The sequence below is a fragment of the Chelonia mydas genome, chromosome 6 (assembly GCF_015237465.2).
Source record: "Chelonia mydas isolate rCheMyd1 chromosome 6, rCheMyd1.pri.v2, whole genome shotgun sequence".
In the NCBI taxonomy this organism is placed as follows: Eukaryota; Metazoa; Chordata; order Testudines; family Cheloniidae; genus Chelonia; species Chelonia mydas.
The window spans coordinates 22,020,974-22,038,931 of NC_051246.2; the positions used below are offsets into that span (position 1 = coordinate 22,020,974).

Consider the following 17,958-nt stretch of genomic DNA (forward strand, 5'->3'; position numbering starts at 1 on the left):
GACCAGACTTTCTTCCATTTACTCACCTTCATAGTGTGGAACAGAGGGCAATGGGAGGCCCAGTATTAGAAGAACCAGAAATTAAGTCCATTAAAGTCCCAGGGTGATGGACTCCAGAAATTTCCAATTTGAGCTTTTTTCTGAGCTCGATTTTTTCTTACAACATCTGCAAGAAGGCATCTGTAAATTAATTTCAGAAAGCAAGATTCATCTTGCCAATCTCATATAGCCTAATATTCCTTTTTTTTTCAAACTGGTGTGGAGGATTAATATGAATTAAAGTGAGTGGGACTGTTCACGTACTTCAAGTTAAGCATGTGCTTGAGTGCATTGCTGAATTAGGACCTATGTAAAGAAACTCTCTCTAGGGCTATGGCCTCCTCCTTATTTTTCTAGCAGTAATTTTTGTTCATAGGCAAATACTTCTGCTCCAAGTGCATTCTTTTGACTTTGAAAGTTGTAAAATAAGAATCCAAAATAAATGCAATGGAAGTTTCTGTCAGTTACTTATTTGTAAAGGTATTTTAGGCTATAAAATTTGCATTTGGAGTATTTTTAAACATATTCTGATGCATTTAATGTCAAAGAGTAAAGGCCTCCAATGGTCAACTTACTTGTTGACAAAATGGTGATGGCCTTTGGTGGCTGTGTGCAATTGTTTAGCATTTAATTCCAAAATGCAACCCTTTTGCAAAGTTAAAAGAAATGTTTCTGGAGAGCTATCTTCTGGGCCCTCCATTAACAATATTTATTGTAGGGGAAGCATGGGTTTGGTTCCAAGCTAATCTGTGACAAAGAGGTGGAGGTGGAAGATAAACTCAGGAAATGTCTTTTTCTTTAATAAAAGAAAGGTTTAAAGATGCTAAATGGCACACCTGTTCCCACAAGTGTAGGCTTTGATCCTGAAAACACTTGCGCGTGTGCTTAACTTTATGACCTATGAGCAATCCAATTAACATCATATAAACTTTTTCTTATCAGATGTGCCTAACCCTATGACAACTCTGCTGGGACAATTTTTACCAATTCCAGGTAAAGTGGATCTCAATGAACAACAGGTGAGGAAGCCTTTAAAAAAAAAAAGAAGAAGAAGAAAAAAGTAAATATACTGTCATTCCTTCGCTTAAAGCTTCTCATTTATTCATAAAATGGGATATTTATTTGACTTAGGGAAGTAACCAATACATTGTAAATTATGTAAAGACCCTTTAAATCAGAATTTCTAGCTGTTATGTACATGTTATTGTATAACGCTTGGCTAGGTCTGCATCCAGTGTACAATAATGTTAGATATATAGAGGCCTGTGATTTCAATATTATTTTTGAAAGAATGAAGGTGGACCCAGTATTAAGAACATACCTTTTAGAAAGAATGTAATTATTACAGTATCAAGATCTTAAATTTGGTGTTCATATATGAGCTATTATGATTGGAAACTATTTCAGGGTTTGTCTACACAGTGCCACAATCTGGACTATGGGTGTGTGATTTGTAGAGCTTTTTGAAATGTTCCACTCTAACTGCCCTGTGACGACCCTTCTGGCTTGCATGATCTAAAAATTATCTACTCTTGAGTTAACATAGTCCTGTTTGAAACAGGACTACATCAATGCGAACTAGGTACCTTTTAGTTCATGTCAGCAGAGTTTACACGGGGTAGTCAGAGATCAACAGTTTAGTGTGCTCTACAAATCACACACCTGTAGTCCAGACTGTGTCACCATACAGACAAGGAGTTAGAGACTTGTTTCTGTTTGTAAATGAAATCACAACTTCCTGATTTTTGCCTGGAAAGGAGGAAACACTTCATCCAGAAGCTTTGAAAAGAGAACATGAGCTAAGCATAGTAGTCTGAAAAGTCACACTTGTGAGGTGCCAATTATCCTTCAACTCCCATTCAAATCGGTCAGAGTTGAAGGTGGTCAGCACCTTGGGGGATTGAGCCATAATTGGAAGAAATTCCCACCATATATAAAATATGAAATGGTTTTGGAATTAAAATTCACTTTTGCCTTCTGTGTGCATGTGTGAGTGTTTGTTTAAAATGTCAAAATTTGAAGTGGAGCAATCACAACCCAATGCATAATACATATGCTGGGCATTAATTTTTTCTGCCATTGTAAGCACTCTGGCAAGCATCCTCCGTTGTACTTCAGTAGGATTTCCCTCTCCTCTACCCACCAGGGTTTAAGACTTGAAATGTTCATTGTTATTAATCTTTATAAGTATTCAGGTTGTTATCCTTGTTATTTATTTATTATCACTGGGGTAGTTGTTAGAACAGTGTGTTAGTTTAAATAAAACAATGGTACAGAAGCCTGATAAGAAGATAGAAAGCCCTGGATTTCTAGCCTGTCAGTACAAATAGAGTTCAAATCAATAGTGACTGGGAGTTATTACCTGATGACATGCGATTTGAATTATATTAATTTGCATGAAATGTGTCAGATGAATTTGTGGCTCAGTCGAATTCCTAGTGGATAAGTGTCTATATCAAAGAGGAGAGAAGAGAAACCCCAAGCGCTGAATGGAGTAAGGCGCCTGAAGTTTTCTCTTATCCCTAAAGATGGTGTCTGCAGGTCAGGGGTGAAACACACTGGAAATGTGGTGTAAAGAAATTTTCAGTTTTGTTTGCCATATCTTTCTGTATCCTCTATTTCTACATTCCTTCCCATCCTCTTCTTCCCAACGGTCCCCTGTTTTCTCCTTCTATCTGTATAACCTCCCAACAGAGCCCCAGCCTTTCTTTCTCTGATCCTCTCCAAAAAGGGTCCTAATGGTTGTTCTCTCTTTAAATTTCACATGCTCTGGGGCCAGTCAAAGGGTTTATTACATTTAAACTCAATGGAAAACATCAATGGCAGTGGCCAGTGGCTACTGACTGCCGGAATTAAAAAGAGATTGGACCCAGACTAGACAGCAGCATGAAAATATTGTGCCGGTGCTGAACAGCAAAAATTAAACTTACTGCTAGTTCTCTGTAATAATGAGGACAAGGGTCCTGGCATATTGAACCTTTCTAAAGAATGTGACTACATATTTTCCCAAGATCTGTGCCTCCGTTAGTTTTATTAGTAACTTCTACCTGATTAAACCAGTCCACTGTTCTCTGTCTCATTCTCATAGTAACAGAAATGATTTGTCTTTATTAAAACTTAGCACAAACAGAATTTTTGCTTATTATCTTGAACAGCTTGAGAATGGATCCTTACAACCAGTAGCTAGCAGTGTCACATTCCAATCAGAAGTAAATCTTCAAGGGCCAACAAAAATGACTTTAGTTGGGTAAGAAACACAAAACCTTTAATTTGTTACTAATTTCAGTGTCAAGTTATTTTGTACAGTTGTAATATTTCTTCTCGTTTTGGAGAGTTCACTTCAAGCACTGATACTGTTGTTCTTAATATGTCTTTTCCTCTCTCTCCCAATAAAGAAAGCATTTCTGTTACAATAATGCTGTTTGTCTGTAAATATGTAAATTGTTAGATTCAAGATGATGCTCAAAAATATGTAACATAGTTCCTGAGTTTTGTAGGACCAATAAAAGTTGTTGTTGCAATGACAGTTGGACACAACAGAGAAGGAGATTGACACAGAGGGAACTAATAGAAACACAGCAGATTGCTGTGGTGGTAGCTTTATTGTTCTTCAGCAAAACTGAAACTAACAGGAAAGCAAAGCTTTGCACTGGGGAGGGAGGAGTGCTCCAACATTTAAAGGGACAGGACATCACATTTCCCCACCCTATTTTAAAAAACTTCCCTAATGTATGTACATTATCATTTATGTGGCTAACATGAAACACCTTAAAGACATAACAGTGAGCTTCACTGACCTGTTGCTCATCTGTCCAACTTCCTTTTCAAAAATTTTGGAGTTTCTGCCCAGTGTTTCTTGATTTCAAGATGCTTTTCTTATCACCTTGATCTTAACCCAATTCACCTTGAGCTTCTCAGTTCAAGATCTGGCAGAGAATGGTGGATACTTTCCTTCAATCACATACAAGGGTAAAACAACTGATTGTCCATGAAGGTGAACTTTCACCTGGAGTATCCCTTTGGGGACTAACTTTTCTCCAGTATAAGTCTTCAAAACCATGGAGGTATCTTCCAGAGCAGGGGTTCTCAGCCTTTTTCTTTCTGAGGCCCCCCTACATGCTATAAAATCTCCATGGCGCACCTGTGCCACAACAGTTGTTTTTCTGCATATCCAGTAGATTAAAAGCTAGGTCCGGCATTAGGGTGTAGCAAGCAGGGCAATGGCCCGGGGCCCCACACCACAGGGGGCCGTGCAAAGCTAAATTACTTGGGCTTCGGCTTCAGTCTGGGTAGTGGGACTCAGGCTTATGCTTCAGCCGCAGACCCCAGTGAGTCTAACACCAGCCCTGCTCTCTGGTTAATTTTGGCAGACCCCCTGAAACCTGCTCACGACCCCCCAGGGGGCCCCGGACCTCTGGTTGAGAACCACTGTTCCAGAGGAACTTGTGACAACATCTGGTGATAGGTAGATGCAGAACTCAGTGAGATGGCAGCTCCAGTATCAAGCTGCATTCTTGTAGGAACTCCCTCGATCAAGAATGTGACCAAGATAGCATCTTGTACTCCCGCTTCTGATAACAGATGTAGTGCTAGGTCTTGATCAGTGTCACAAGAACTCTTGTCTTTTTCCATATGATGAATTCCCGACTTCCATCCTTTCTTAGGTTCAGTCTCGATAGGTGTCTTCTTAGATGTATGGCTACTCTGTGTTGCTGGTCATTGAACTGTGTGACAGGTCACAGCAATGTGTCCTTTTTTTTTGCACTTCTTGAAGATAAGCTGGCATGCCCAGCATTCCTTCTCAGCACATGTGGTTTATGCATAACAGCCACACAGAAGTTCCTTAAGTTCCCGTGGTCCTTTGTCTCGCCAGTGCAGGAGGGGAACTTCTTGATTCACATTAAATTTCAGCAAATCCTTCTCTGCGGTCTCCATGACAATTGCTATCTCAACAGCCTTTTTGCATGTGAAAGGGCTGATACAGTCAGTAACTTTTTCCAGATCTGGTCATTGCATAATCCAGAGACAGATTGGTCATGTGGGCATCACTTAATGTTTGTTGGAACTGACAGTGTTCTGACAACATCCTGAGAGCAGCAATAAATTGTACTTCTGACTCTCCACTTCTCTGATGTAACTGATGGAACCAATATTATTCTGCTTCATCAGTGGGGTAGGAAAAAATATTCCTGCATTGTTGCAGGAATTGTGGCAGACGTGGCAGTTCAGGGCACGGTTGGAGACAGTAGGTCACACAGCAGTCCATATGCCTTTGAACCCATCATTGTCAGCAAGATTGAAACTCTTTGTATGTCTGAAATGGAGTTGCAAGCAAGAAATTGCTCAAAACGTTCAAGGTATGCTACCCATGATTTCTGGTTTTCATCAAACTCACCAACATTGCCCACAAAAGTTGCCATTTCTCTGCTCTCCTGTTGGACTTCACATTTCCTGAAGGTCTTCTTTCCCACAGTGAAACTTTTTTTTCCTTTTTACTGTGCACTAGCTGCATTTAATCTGCCTCTTCTGGCTGTGTCTACACTGCAGAATGCAGAATTCTTCCTGTGGTTGCACTTGGGCTCCCTCTCTGCTTGCTTCTGCCTCACTGCTTTGTTTTCACAACTCCAGCAGTAATTGCAGAACCCTTTATCTTTTGTTCAGTTTTATTTGTCTACTTCTCCCTCTCTAGCTAGCTGGCTCTCTCAGTCCCAGCAGCAAAAAGCAGCAGATTGTCATCTTGTGCCTCTGAGTCTAGATGAACTTTTTTCCTTTTGATGATGATGTTGATGATAATGATTGTCTTCTTCAGGCAAAGGGAGCACTAGACACTCATGGGATAAAAATTCCTCATCACTAATATGTTCTATTAGAACCCAGCACAGAAGGAGATAGACACAATGGGAGCTGATAAAAGCACAGCTGACTGATGTGATGGTAGCTTTATTGTTCAGCAGGAAAACTGAAACTAACACAAAAGTGAGGCTTTGCACTGGGGGGTGGGGGGGTTATGCTCAAACATTTAAAGGGCCAGGACATCACAGTTGCACCCTGCAAATGGTGGCTTCCTCTGTACAGCTCTGCTTAGAGCACTTAATTTCAACAACTGTTTGTCATACTCTCCAATGCTGTACTGGTCCCATTGATTCCCAACATTCTGTTCGCTTTTTTGACTGCTGCTACACATTGAGCGGATGTTTTGAGAGAACTATCCACAAAGACTCCAAGATCTCTTTTTTGAGTAATAACAGCTAATTTAGAATTTATCATTTTGCATGTATAGTTGGGCTTATGTTTTCTAATGTGGATTACTTTGCATTCATAACATTGAATTTCATCTGCCATTTTGATGTCCAGTCATCCAGTTTTATGATATCCCTTTGTAACTCTTCTCAGTCTGCTTTGGACTTAAGTATCTTGAGTAATTTTGTATCATCTGCAAATTTTGCCACCTCACTGTACACCACTTTTTCCAGATCATTGATGAATATGTTTGAACAGCACTGGATCCAGTACAGATCCCTTGATGACCACTATTTACCTTTCTCCATTCTTAAAACTGACCATTAATTCCTACCCTTTGTTTCCTGTCTTTTAACCAGTTACTGATCCATGAGAGGACCTTCCCTCTTATCCCATAATGGCTTACTTTACTTAAGAGCCTTTTGTGAGGGACCTTGTCAAAGGCTTTCTGAAAGTCCAAGTACGCTATATCCACTGGAGAACCCTTGTTCATATAGTTGTTGACCCCTTCAAAGAATTCTAATAGATTGGTGAGGCATGTTTTTCCTTGAGAAAAGCCATGAAACAAACCTTATTTTAGTTCTGGATTTTTTGGATCAGTACATGTATCTTCTCCCTTCTGCACTCCAAACTCTTTGCAAAACTCTCTGTAGTGCTGCAGATTTATCCCATACTCTAACTCTTCAGTAAAACCCCAGCTGAAAACTTCAAATAAAAAGCAGATTATCCTCTCTCCCCATCACCTTTCCATAGGCCCAGTCACATCTGGGGTCCTTTCCTTTCTTTCAACTCTGAAATATTTCAAGAATTTGACATTCCTTTATTTCATGCTACATTAAAAAAAATTTGAGAAAACCTACATAATATGCTTTAAAAAAAATCTGTGTTTATCTGACGTCTCCTAAACCGTCCGATTTGCCTGCTGTATGTTCCGGCAGACTCCATAGTTGATGTGATGTTACAAGCATAGCGCATGTTAGGCATCACTTGGAGTCAGTGATTTGGACTTTGGGGACCTGAAAAAATAAAATATATCAGTTTTAAACGTTAATTTATATGCTGACGACTCTAAATCTAACTATGGGGAATTCACCATATAATTCTATAGCTAATGAATCTTTCTTAAGTATGCTGTATTTGCAAATCATCTTTAAATAATACTGATATCTGATGCTAAAAAGTCAGGATTTGTGGTTTGGGGGAAAAAGAATCATAATTTATTTGAATAAGTTTTTACATTCAAGTATCATTTAATTTCTTTTCTCTTTTAAACTTTATAGATTGCCTCTTAGTTCATGGGATACAAAATCTAAAAAACCATGTAACTGTACCAAATCTCAGTGTTTGAAATTGTAAGTAACTTACCAACTAGCATTTATTATGATATATGAGCTAAGTTTATTTTGGAAAAGGCAAAGCTTAGAAAACACGAAATAGAATGCATGCATGTCCCAAAATACACAATTAGTATGTTGGGTTAAAACCAGAGAGAGTCAGATCCTTAGTGGATGTAAATTAGTGTAACCCCATTGCGGTCATTGTAGCTAGGCCTGTTTACACCACCCGTGGATCTGGCCCAGAGGTGTACATGACTACATATGGTCCAGAGTTTTGAAGAATAAAACCTGAAACTAAATAATATTGATTATAATATGTGGCAAAAACATTATGAAATTGTATCAACTTCTGTATACTTGAGGCTCATTCCTCTTCATGTGTATATATATACATCAGGAACAGTCAGCATGGATTCACCAAGGGAAGGTCATGCCTGACTAATCTAATCGCCTTCTATGATGAGATTACTGGTTCTGTGGATGAAGGGAAAGCAGTGGATGTATTGTTTCTTGACTTTAGCAAAGCTTTTGACACAGTCTCCCACAGTATTCTTGTCAACAAGTTAAAGAAGTATGGGCTGGATGAATGCACTATAAGGTGGGTAGAAAGTTGGCTAGATTGTCGGGCTCAAAGGGTAGTGATCAATGGCTCCGTGTCTAGATGGCAGCCGGTATCAAGTGGAGTGCCCCAAGGGTCGGTCCTGGGGCCGGTTTTGTTCAATATCTTCATAAATGATCTGGAGGATGGTGTGGATTGCACTCTCAGCAAATTTGCGGATGATACTACACTAGGAGGAGAGGTAGATACGGTGGCAGATAGGGATAGGATACAGAGGGACCTAGACAAATTGGAGGATTGGGCCAAGAGAAATCTGATGAGGTTCAACAAGGATAAGTGCAGGGTCCTTCACTTAGGACGGAAGAATCCAATGCACCGCTACAGACTGGGGACCGAATGGCTAGGCAGCTGTTCTGCGGAAAAGGACCTAGGGGTGACAGTGGACGAGAAGCTGGATATGAGTCAACAGTGTGCCCTTGTTGCCAAGAAGGCCAATGGCATTTTGGGATGTATAAGTAGGGGCATAGCCAGCAGATCGAGGGACGTGATCGTTCCCCTCTATTGGACATTGGTGAGGCCTCATCTGGAGTACTGTGTCCAGTTTTGGGCCCCACACTACAAGAAGGACGTGGAAAAATTGGAGAGAGTCCAGCGAAGGGCAACAAAATTGATTAGGGGTCTGGAACACATGACTTATGAGGAGAGGCTGAGGGAACTGGGATTGTTTAGTCTGCAGAAGAGAAGAACGAGGGGGGATTTGATAGCTGCTTTCAACTAGCTGAGAGGTGGTTCCAAAGAGGATGGTTCTAGACTATTCTCAGTGGTAGAAGATGACAGGACAAGGAGTAATGGTCTCAAGTTGCAGTGGAGGAGGTTTAGGTTGGATATTAGGAAAAACTTTTTCACTAGGAGGGTGGTGAAACACTGGAATGCGTTACCTAGGGAGGTGGTAAAATCTCCTTCCTTAGAAGTTTTTAAGGTCAGGCTTGACAAAGCCCTGGCTGGGATGATTTAATTGGGGATTGGTCCTGCTTTGAGCAGGGGGTTGGACTAAATGACCTCCTGAGGTCCCTTCTAACCCTGATATTCTATGATTCTATGATATATAGAGAGAGAGAGATATACAGATGCTGATAGAATTTCATTATGTCATTATGGTTTTGGCATAGATTATAAAATGTGTGAGAGAGAAGTAAGCATCAGATATAGTGTGTGTGTGAGACATATATGTTTCTTGTTTGGTTACCAGAAATTCTTTCTTGAAAAAGGAGAATGATGAAAAATTCTAAATTTGTATATATATTTGCTTTGTTAATCACAGATATTGCGATTGCTTTGCCAATGGTGATTTTTGCAACAACTGCAACTGTAATAATTGTTACAACAATCCACTTCATGAAACTGAGCGGTTTAAAGCTATTAAGGTAATAAAAGTATAATATGTATCTAGTTCAGACAGGAAAAAATATACAAGTGTTTTTGTTGGTTTTGGTTCGGGTTCAAAAATTCTGTAATTTAAAATAATCCGATTTAAAACCTAGATAGAGTAAGTGGCGTATAGTCCGTATATTGTCTTTAAATAAAAAAAAGTCATTGCAGTTAAAAATTTTCATTCACTTCATAGGACTTTTGACCCTTTTGGATCATAATCAGCATTATTTTAGCTGAACTGTGAGGTATGTCCTCGAAAAAATTGGAGGGAAGTGGAGCATATCAGAATTTAATTTAAGAAAAGATTTTCACTTGGAAGAAAAAATGTGTAATGTCTCAAAATCAAACAGAAGAAACTGATATCCAAGTTGCTATCCGGTCTGACAGACCTCAACATGTGAGGAATGGGCTATTCACAGGGCCCTTTTGTTACTCTTTCTGTATGACTCATGCAGTAATATAAAGGCTCTTCAATGGCAGCCATGTTGAACCTGCTGTCTTGGAAGGAAGATTACCTCCATATTTGGAGCCTTTGATTAACCTTTGAGGGGAATAAAAGAGTGAAAAATAGAGGGCTAATTGCTATGCAAGAAGCAATATAGTATATCTATCTCTGCTGTTACGACAGAATTATATTATCTAGCTAATTTTTGTAAAATTTGAACATAAAAGAAATCTATTTTCCAAAGGTAGGTGCGTTGTAATAACTCTGTATTACTTGGTCTGTGCTCCTAGAGTGCAACTGTCAGGAATTCCCCAATATAGTTCTAAGCACTGTGAATAGTGGTAGTAGCTGATGCTGATCTCATCAGACTGAGAGTTTTGTCACATCTGATCACACAAAACCATGGCACTTCATTGCATCATACCCTTGGATTTCTTTCTGTGTCAGCATGGCTCTTTGGATGGTAAAGCTGGAGAGGTTTGGACTCTCCAAGCAGGTGCCTGAAGTTCTCCTTGCTACTTCAGATTGCATCATGGAGAATATATCTGGGAGAGTATATTTGGTTACTGCAGGGATGAAAGTAAGTCTAGGGACTTACCGGTACGGGGCTGGGCTGGGGCCAGCTCTGGCTCCCGGAAGGGGCGGGGCTGAGGGGGGTCAGAGCCAGCCCCGGCGCACCCTGTACCGGCAAGTGCCTCCTTCCCCCGCCCTGCGGTAACAGTGGCAGCCGGGGGCACTGGCAGCGGTTTAAAGGGCCCGGGGTGATAGCGGCGGCTGGAGCCCTGGGCCCTTTAAATCGTCTCCGGAGCCCCGCCTCCGCTTCCCCAGGGCTCCGGGGACGGGGCTCCAGCCGCCACTGCTGCCCCGGGCCCTTTAAATCGTCCCCATAGCCTGCCGGAGCCCTGGGGAAGCGGCGGTGGGGCTCCAGGGACGATTTAAAGGGCCCAGGGCTCAGCCGCTGCTACCGCCCCGGGCCCTTTAAATCTCCGCCCCGGCTCTGGCAGCGGGGCTCTGGCAGCAATTTAAAGGGCCAGGGGCTCCAGCCGCTGCTGGGAGCCGCAGGCCCTTTAAATTGTACCCAGGGAAGCCAATCCACCCTGGTACGGCGCACCAGCTCTTGCCGGTACGCCGTACCGGGGTGTACCGGCTTACTTTCACCTCTGGGTCCTGTTTCAGTTGTGTGTGTCACCATGCTGAAGGCAGACCAGTTTCTCTGCTGTCCCTTTTCCTCCGATTCATGAGGGGCTTGTTACATTTAAAGCCTGCCTTTTAGAAGTCCTTGGTGTCATGAAATCTTAAGGCCTGATTGAAAACCCATTGAAGTCAACTGAAAGACTCCCATTGTCTTCAACAAAAGGGCTTTAGATCAGACCCTTAGTATGATATTTATAAATCTGATGAAACCTCCTCAGATAAATACCAGTGACTTCAAGTTTCTTACATGGAATGTTATATTTCTGGTGACAGTGGCTTCAGTTTGCACAATGAGTGAGCTTTAGCATTTCGTGATTGAGCCATATTATATAAAGATTATTTAAGAATAATGTGCCATGTACCAGACTAATCCTAAGTGAGCTGGAGAGTAGGAGTCACTAGAGTTTACCATAAGAGGGACAGCACATGGTACCCTTGGCTGAGCCCTGTCAGCTCAGAATTTTGAGTTATAGGAATTCCCACTTACTTTACACTAGATATCCAGACTCAGAGGTGTGGGTCTATTGCACATACCTCAGAGAATAAGAATTACAGGTAAGTACTTTTTTTTCATAAGCACAGTTGATCTTGTATTTTACATAAAGAAAATTTCTGTGAATGTCTCGCATGCCAATGCTTTTTGTTCTAGGCTTGTCTTGATAGAAACCCAGAAGCTTTCCTACCAAAGATTGGGAAAGGGAAACTGGGGGATATTAAACCTCGCCACAACAAAGGATGTAATTGCAAGCGCTCAGGGTGCCTTAAGAATTATTGTGAGTGCTTTGAGGTTAGTCAAGTGAGCTTTCCTAGCATTAATCATGTTCTTAATGAAAATGGATATGTTCTGATCCCGCTGTTTTTGCATAAATAATGTTAGACACTAAAAATAAATATTTGTCTTTTCCCCCCTCAGATTGTTCGTTCTAAATCTTATTCAACTTAGGGGGACAGGGGATCCTTTTCCCTGATCTGGCTGTGGGTCACCAGCTGAGGATTTCCCTATGGGGATGGAGGAGCTCTCAGCCAGCTCCTATGCCAACTGCACTCCTTGCTCCAGTGTAGGGGATGGGGAAAGGCTATGTTGGGAGGAGCAAAGCACAACTACGCTCCACCAGTTCTCAGTTGTTGTGTGGTCCCTGAAGGGCCTTGCCCCACCCCTGATCCAAAAGTATTTGAAGGCAGAGGACAGTTTCCCATTGGCTTCATTGGACTTTTGGATCAGGCCCCAAGTGCAGATTTTTCCTGTCCATGTGGAAGGGTGGCTCAGTTGCTTCTGTGTCATTGCCCTCCCATCTGATCCAGCAAAGTCCTCCACATGTTTGGAGTCCATGCTGGGGGAGCTGAAGGAGACTAGGCAGGCTAGAGGGAAGGAGTGGGTGGGCCACGTGCAGGGTTCGAGGCATACACATCCCAATCATTCCCCTCTGTGGCCCCACAGAGAATACTTGGAAAAGCTGATAATAGTCCCTTGCTCTGTTGACTTTTCTCCAGTCTCCCTTTGGGAGTCTCCAGGACTGGAACAGTCAGGGTGAGTCTGTGGTAGCACGGCTCCAATGGATACTCTTATGTATGTTTAGTAATTTATGATTTTAGTGTTTGTTTAAATCAAAGTATTTTGTTTTTTCCAGGCGAAAATTATGTGTTCCTCTATTTGCAAATGCATTGGTTGCAAAAATTATGAAGAAAGCCCAGATCGAAAAACACTAATGAACATGCCAAACTACACAGAGATTAGAAATAATGAAGGAAACATCCTTGTTTCAACATCTACATTTGATATGTTATCAAAATCTAGACGAGACAGGTGAATATTTGGCATTAACAAAATGAAGTCCATCTATCTGTCCATGTTATTTTAGATTTTTCTGAAGTGCCCATCACTGGGTTATCTAAAAAATAGTGACTAATATTGACTAATGGTTTGTATAACAGATATCTGTGGATCCACACATAATTTTGGATTTATAGGCTTAGAAAGGTCATTTAAGACAAACCCGTTAGGAATACACTGTGCATCGTTTAGGGTTTATAAATATTACACCTACTTACCGAACTGCAATTACTTTTTTACTGATTGAGGACCTGATCCTTCCCCCACTCTTCTCTCTTCCCCGTCCCACTCATTTTTAGCATCCCTTCTCCCTTATTTGTCTTTCGATTTAGCTAATCCCCTCTTAACAAAATCATGGCCAAAGAATTTTTTTAAAATGTCATTTACACAATGTTTGCAGGTGATCACATTGTTCACCCTGCTTGTATGTTATACCCCTTTCCCCTCTACTTGTTGTCTGTCTTGCCCATGTAGATTGTAAGCTATATGGGGCAGGGACTGTCTACTACTCTGAACAGTGCCCAGCCCAACAGGACCCCATTCTTTTGTGGACCCTAGGGACCATCCTAATAAACATAATAAAACTTAATAAGGATCCAAAGTCCATTGAAATCTATAGGAGTCTCTCCACTGACTTCAATGGACCTTGCATCAGGCCCAGAAGCTTCTATGCAAGATGAATTTTTCACTGCATCAACCACGGCTTTTTGTTTTTTAACCTTCATATATAATTTTAAAAAAATCATATTATTAATTCTGTTTTAAAAACTGACTGGTGACTTATTTTGATTAATTTAAATAGTTTTTGTAGGCTTGCTGTTTGTGCATGTACTTGTGAGATTGGTTAATTAGTTAGTTAGTACTAAGTCCTGCCATTACTTGCTTGAGTCATGCTGCAGGGGGAGTGGAATGATGGCTACCATATGGTGGTTACAAGAGTCATCCTGTTGACTTGAAGCAAGATGGCTCTGAGTGCCAGGAGAGGACACTCACTGCCTTTTGCTTAAAAATGAGCAGAGTATGTTTCCAGCTAATGTGTGTTGCTTCCTGCAACAAATACCATGGTGCCTGACTAGGCCTCTTAAATGGTAGATCATGTTCCTTGACTGTAAAGGTGGGAATCTGACTGTTTCTTACAAAAGAGGAAAGAAATTCATTGCACCATCTTTCCCAACTTGTACTATGTATGCAGCACTTGGATGCACTTATCCCTTAGTGTGAACACTATCTTACATAAAAAGAAAAGGAGTACTTGTGGCACCTTAGAGACTAACAAATTTATTTGAGCATAAGCTTTCGTGAGCTACAGCTCACTTGCATCGGATGAAGTGAGCTGTAGCTCATGAAAGCTTATGCTCAAATAAATTGGTTAGTCTCTAAGGTGCCGCTAGTACTCCTTTTCTTTTTGCGAATACAGACTAACAGAGCTGCTACTCTGAAAACTATCTTACATGTGATTAATTAGGAGGATTCAGAAGCAGCTTGTTGGCTTCTAGAGCTGTTACAAGTAGAGTACTAAGATGTCCCACAGGAATATGCTATCTAGTAACTGTGCAACTACCGTGACTCAGCACTATGTATTTTCAGTTTCAGTAAGTTTAGTAGAGTGTAATTTGCCTTTCATATATTGAGTGTTTACTATTCAAGTATTTTATATTGTGTTTTTTTTCCTGACAGGCAACCTACTACATGTATTTCCTGGGAAGTGGTTGAAGCAACATGTGCTTGTCTCCTGGCACAAGCTGAAGAGGCAGAAAAAGAAGCTTACTCTCTTTGTCTAGCAGAACAAATGATCTTGGAAGAGTTTGGGAGATGCTTATCACAAATTCTCCATTCAGAATTTAAGTCCAAAGGGCTGACAGTTGAGTAATGTACAATGTATTCTAAAACTAATGAGTATTCACTTTATTGCGCATCACTGTATTCTGAGTACTGTTATTACTCAGTGGGCTGATTTTGATCTCACGCTGACTTAACTCCATTGACTTTAACTCAGTTGATTCTGAATTACAGGGTTTAAGTGAGATCAGAATCAGGACCAAAACATTTCAGAGTCACCTAGAATATTTTACTTATGTTAAAGAATTTTCCATAAAACAACATCATTGCTTTGGGCCAGATTCTGAAATCTTTACCCAAACAAAACTGCCATTGAAATCCAAATAATTTACATGGTTTTGAGGGGAGTTTACCTAAGTAAGGTATCGAAGTCAATGATTTTAGGATTAAGCCCCAAAAGAGGCCTATTTTAGGATTTAGGATTAGGCCCCTTTTAGTACTATGAAAGTACTTACTAAAATCAGAAGAGTAGAGAGCTACTTTATAACTTGTAATATACATCTTTTGGTATTTTCTCTACTTTTCCAGTTTGGGGAAAAAATTAAATATTAAACCCAAGATTTTTAGATATGGCCTTCATTTTTGCAGTTGCAATTTTGCTCCCTCAAATCTGGTAGTTAGATGTGAATGATTGATATTTATATATGCAGTTCACTAGGGGTGCCCCAAAACACCTGCAGAAATGGAGATTGGATGGAGGCGCAGCTGAAAATCAAGGCCTCAAAGTTTTCTCTAGACCTTATCCCCACACCTGGTCTTCCAATTATAATAAGTAGAGCTGCACTACTTTAAAAGGGATTAAACATTCACTGCCCATTTTTGTGGGAGTTTTGTGAATATTTGGTTTGGGTCTATATATACTGTACCTGTCAATATTCAGTCTACCTGCAGTTAACTGTATTTTGAAAGTGTTCACATTTTTGCATCCTCACTTAGGTCCATCTTTATTCACACAATAAATATTTAATCAATTTATTTCCAAGTTTTATATGTTATCACAAATACTAATGTTCTAAAAACACTTCCACACTGCTCTATACTGGAGTTTGATATGACAGAGCAGTGTTTTTATTTCATTTGTTTTTTCCTATTTCTTATAGTATTCTTCCACTATGTCCCTGGTCCAGCAAAGCATTTAAATACAGGCTTAAATTTAATCACCTGGGTAATCCCATCACCTTCAACAAGGACTATTCACATGAATAAAATTAAGCAAGTTAAGTGCTTTGCTAGATGGAAGCCTAAATCTTCTTTCCAGGTATTTCAAATGTCATTGTTTTTATTTAATATAACTTTGTTGTGAACCATATGTATAAAAAAGCAAATAAAACATAAGAGGTAGTGTATGCTTCAGAACTTATTTATGACAATCAATAGCTCCTACTGCGTATAGGTAATTTACATGCTACAGCATTCTGTGTTTTGAGCAATTTCTAGAATCAGTGTTTGAAATTAACATCTTAAGAGCTTAATTTATCACAGGGTTTGCCTACACAGCTTGATAATGCATGCTAGAGGGTTGTGAATTCTAAAGCACACCGCATGCTGCACACTAACTGGCCCCCATAGACTCTGCTGGTGTACACTAAATGTTTCCTACTGCACGTTAACATAGTTACTGATTCCATAGCACTACAGTAACATGCGCTAGGGAGCATTTAGTGTGCGCTACCAGGGTCTACAGAGGCCAGTTAGTACACAGCATGTTGGTGCTCTTTAAAATTCACACCCCGTTAGTGGGCATTGCTGCGCCATGTAGACAAACCCTCAGAAGCAAAAATTCTTCAAAAAGACTTTCTCAGGATGCTTGTTTTTGCATCATATCCAGTTGCACTGCACTAATAGGATATTTCACTGCAGTATTGTACAGTAGAGTTCCAATCCATCCTTTATCAGTCTATATACAGATACTGGATATTGAGCCTAATTCTCCTCTCACGTGAATCAATGTAACTCCACTGACTTCAATGGATTTACACTGATGAATCTGAGAACAGAATTTAATCTATTTTATTTAGACATAAAGCATTTAAATTAGCGAATCAGAGGGGAAACTAGTCTTATCAAATCATGCAAATATTTTAAATGTGCAAATATTTAGAGTTTTGAAATATCAGCAATTATACTAGCAACATGAAAACTACAGTAATTAATACTTAAATACTTAATTTCATAAACTGATCATTGGCTGAGGACATGAAGGCATTCCCTCCATGGTATAGTATTGCACCTTTATTATGATTAAGCTTCAACAACATGGGGATTTTACACTTTCTTCTGAAACTTATAGCGTTGGCAACTGCAGAGAAAAAGTACCAGACTAGTTGAAACTTTGGTCTGGTCTGACAATTTCTATTACTATAATAAAAAGAAAAGAAGTACTTGTGGCACCTTAGAGACTAACCAATTTATTTGAGCATGAGCTTTTGTGAGCTACAGCTCACTTCATCGGATGCATTCAGTGGAAAATTCCACTGAATGCATCCAATGAAGTGAGCTGTAGCTCACGAAAGCTTATGCTCAAATAAATTTGTTAGTCTCTAAGGTGCCACAAGTACTCCTTTTCTTTTTGCGAATACAGACTAACATGGCTGCTACTCTGAAACCTGTTACTATAATGTCTTTCTTCCTGTCTGCAGACTTTCCTTATTCAGCAAGTTAAGCAGACTTCTCAATACATTTAGGTATTTAACGTTGAATATCATGTGTTTCAAATAAATGCTGAAACCTCATTTTCACAAAAACCACACAAATATCCAAACACAATGTATTCCTATGACAAACGCTGTGTTAAGTCCACTCCTCACAAAAATAACAGAGGTTCCCTCCCTCTGCTCTGAACTTTAAATTATGTTTAAAAGGACATTATAATATACTATTTAATTTAAGTGTATTTCCTGAATCATTTATTCATGATCCTGCATATAATTTATTTTTAAAACTTTGAATGTCTTTTATTTAATTCCTCTCTCTGTCTCCCTCATATAGATGTTGTCCTGATAGAGTTTCTTTTTATGCTATGCAATGTTCAGTTTAATTTCCT

General features: G+C 40.0%; 1 protein-coding gene across 1 annotated transcript in view; it reads left to right on the plus strand.

Moving 5' to 3' along the window:
• Nucleotides 1-16,256, plus strand: part of TESMIN (testis expressed metallothionein like protein) — a 38,214-nt gene extending 21,958 nt beyond the window's left edge. The window contains exons 7-13 of the mRNA XM_037899522.2: nt 982-1,058; nt 3,195-3,286; nt 7,560-7,631; nt 9,497-9,599; nt 11,895-12,032; nt 12,874-13,049; nt 14,754-16,256. Coding sequence (XP_037755450.1) covers nt 982-1,058; nt 3,195-3,286; nt 7,560-7,631; nt 9,497-9,599; nt 11,895-12,032; nt 12,874-13,049; nt 14,754-14,946 — 851 coding nt within the window. The 3' untranslated portion in view covers nt 14,947-16,256. The remainder of the gene's footprint in view (nt 1-981; nt 1,059-3,194; nt 3,287-7,559; nt 7,632-9,496; nt 9,600-11,894; nt 12,033-12,873; nt 13,050-14,753) is intronic.
• The last annotated feature ends 1,702 nt before the right edge of the window (nt 16,257-17,958 follow it).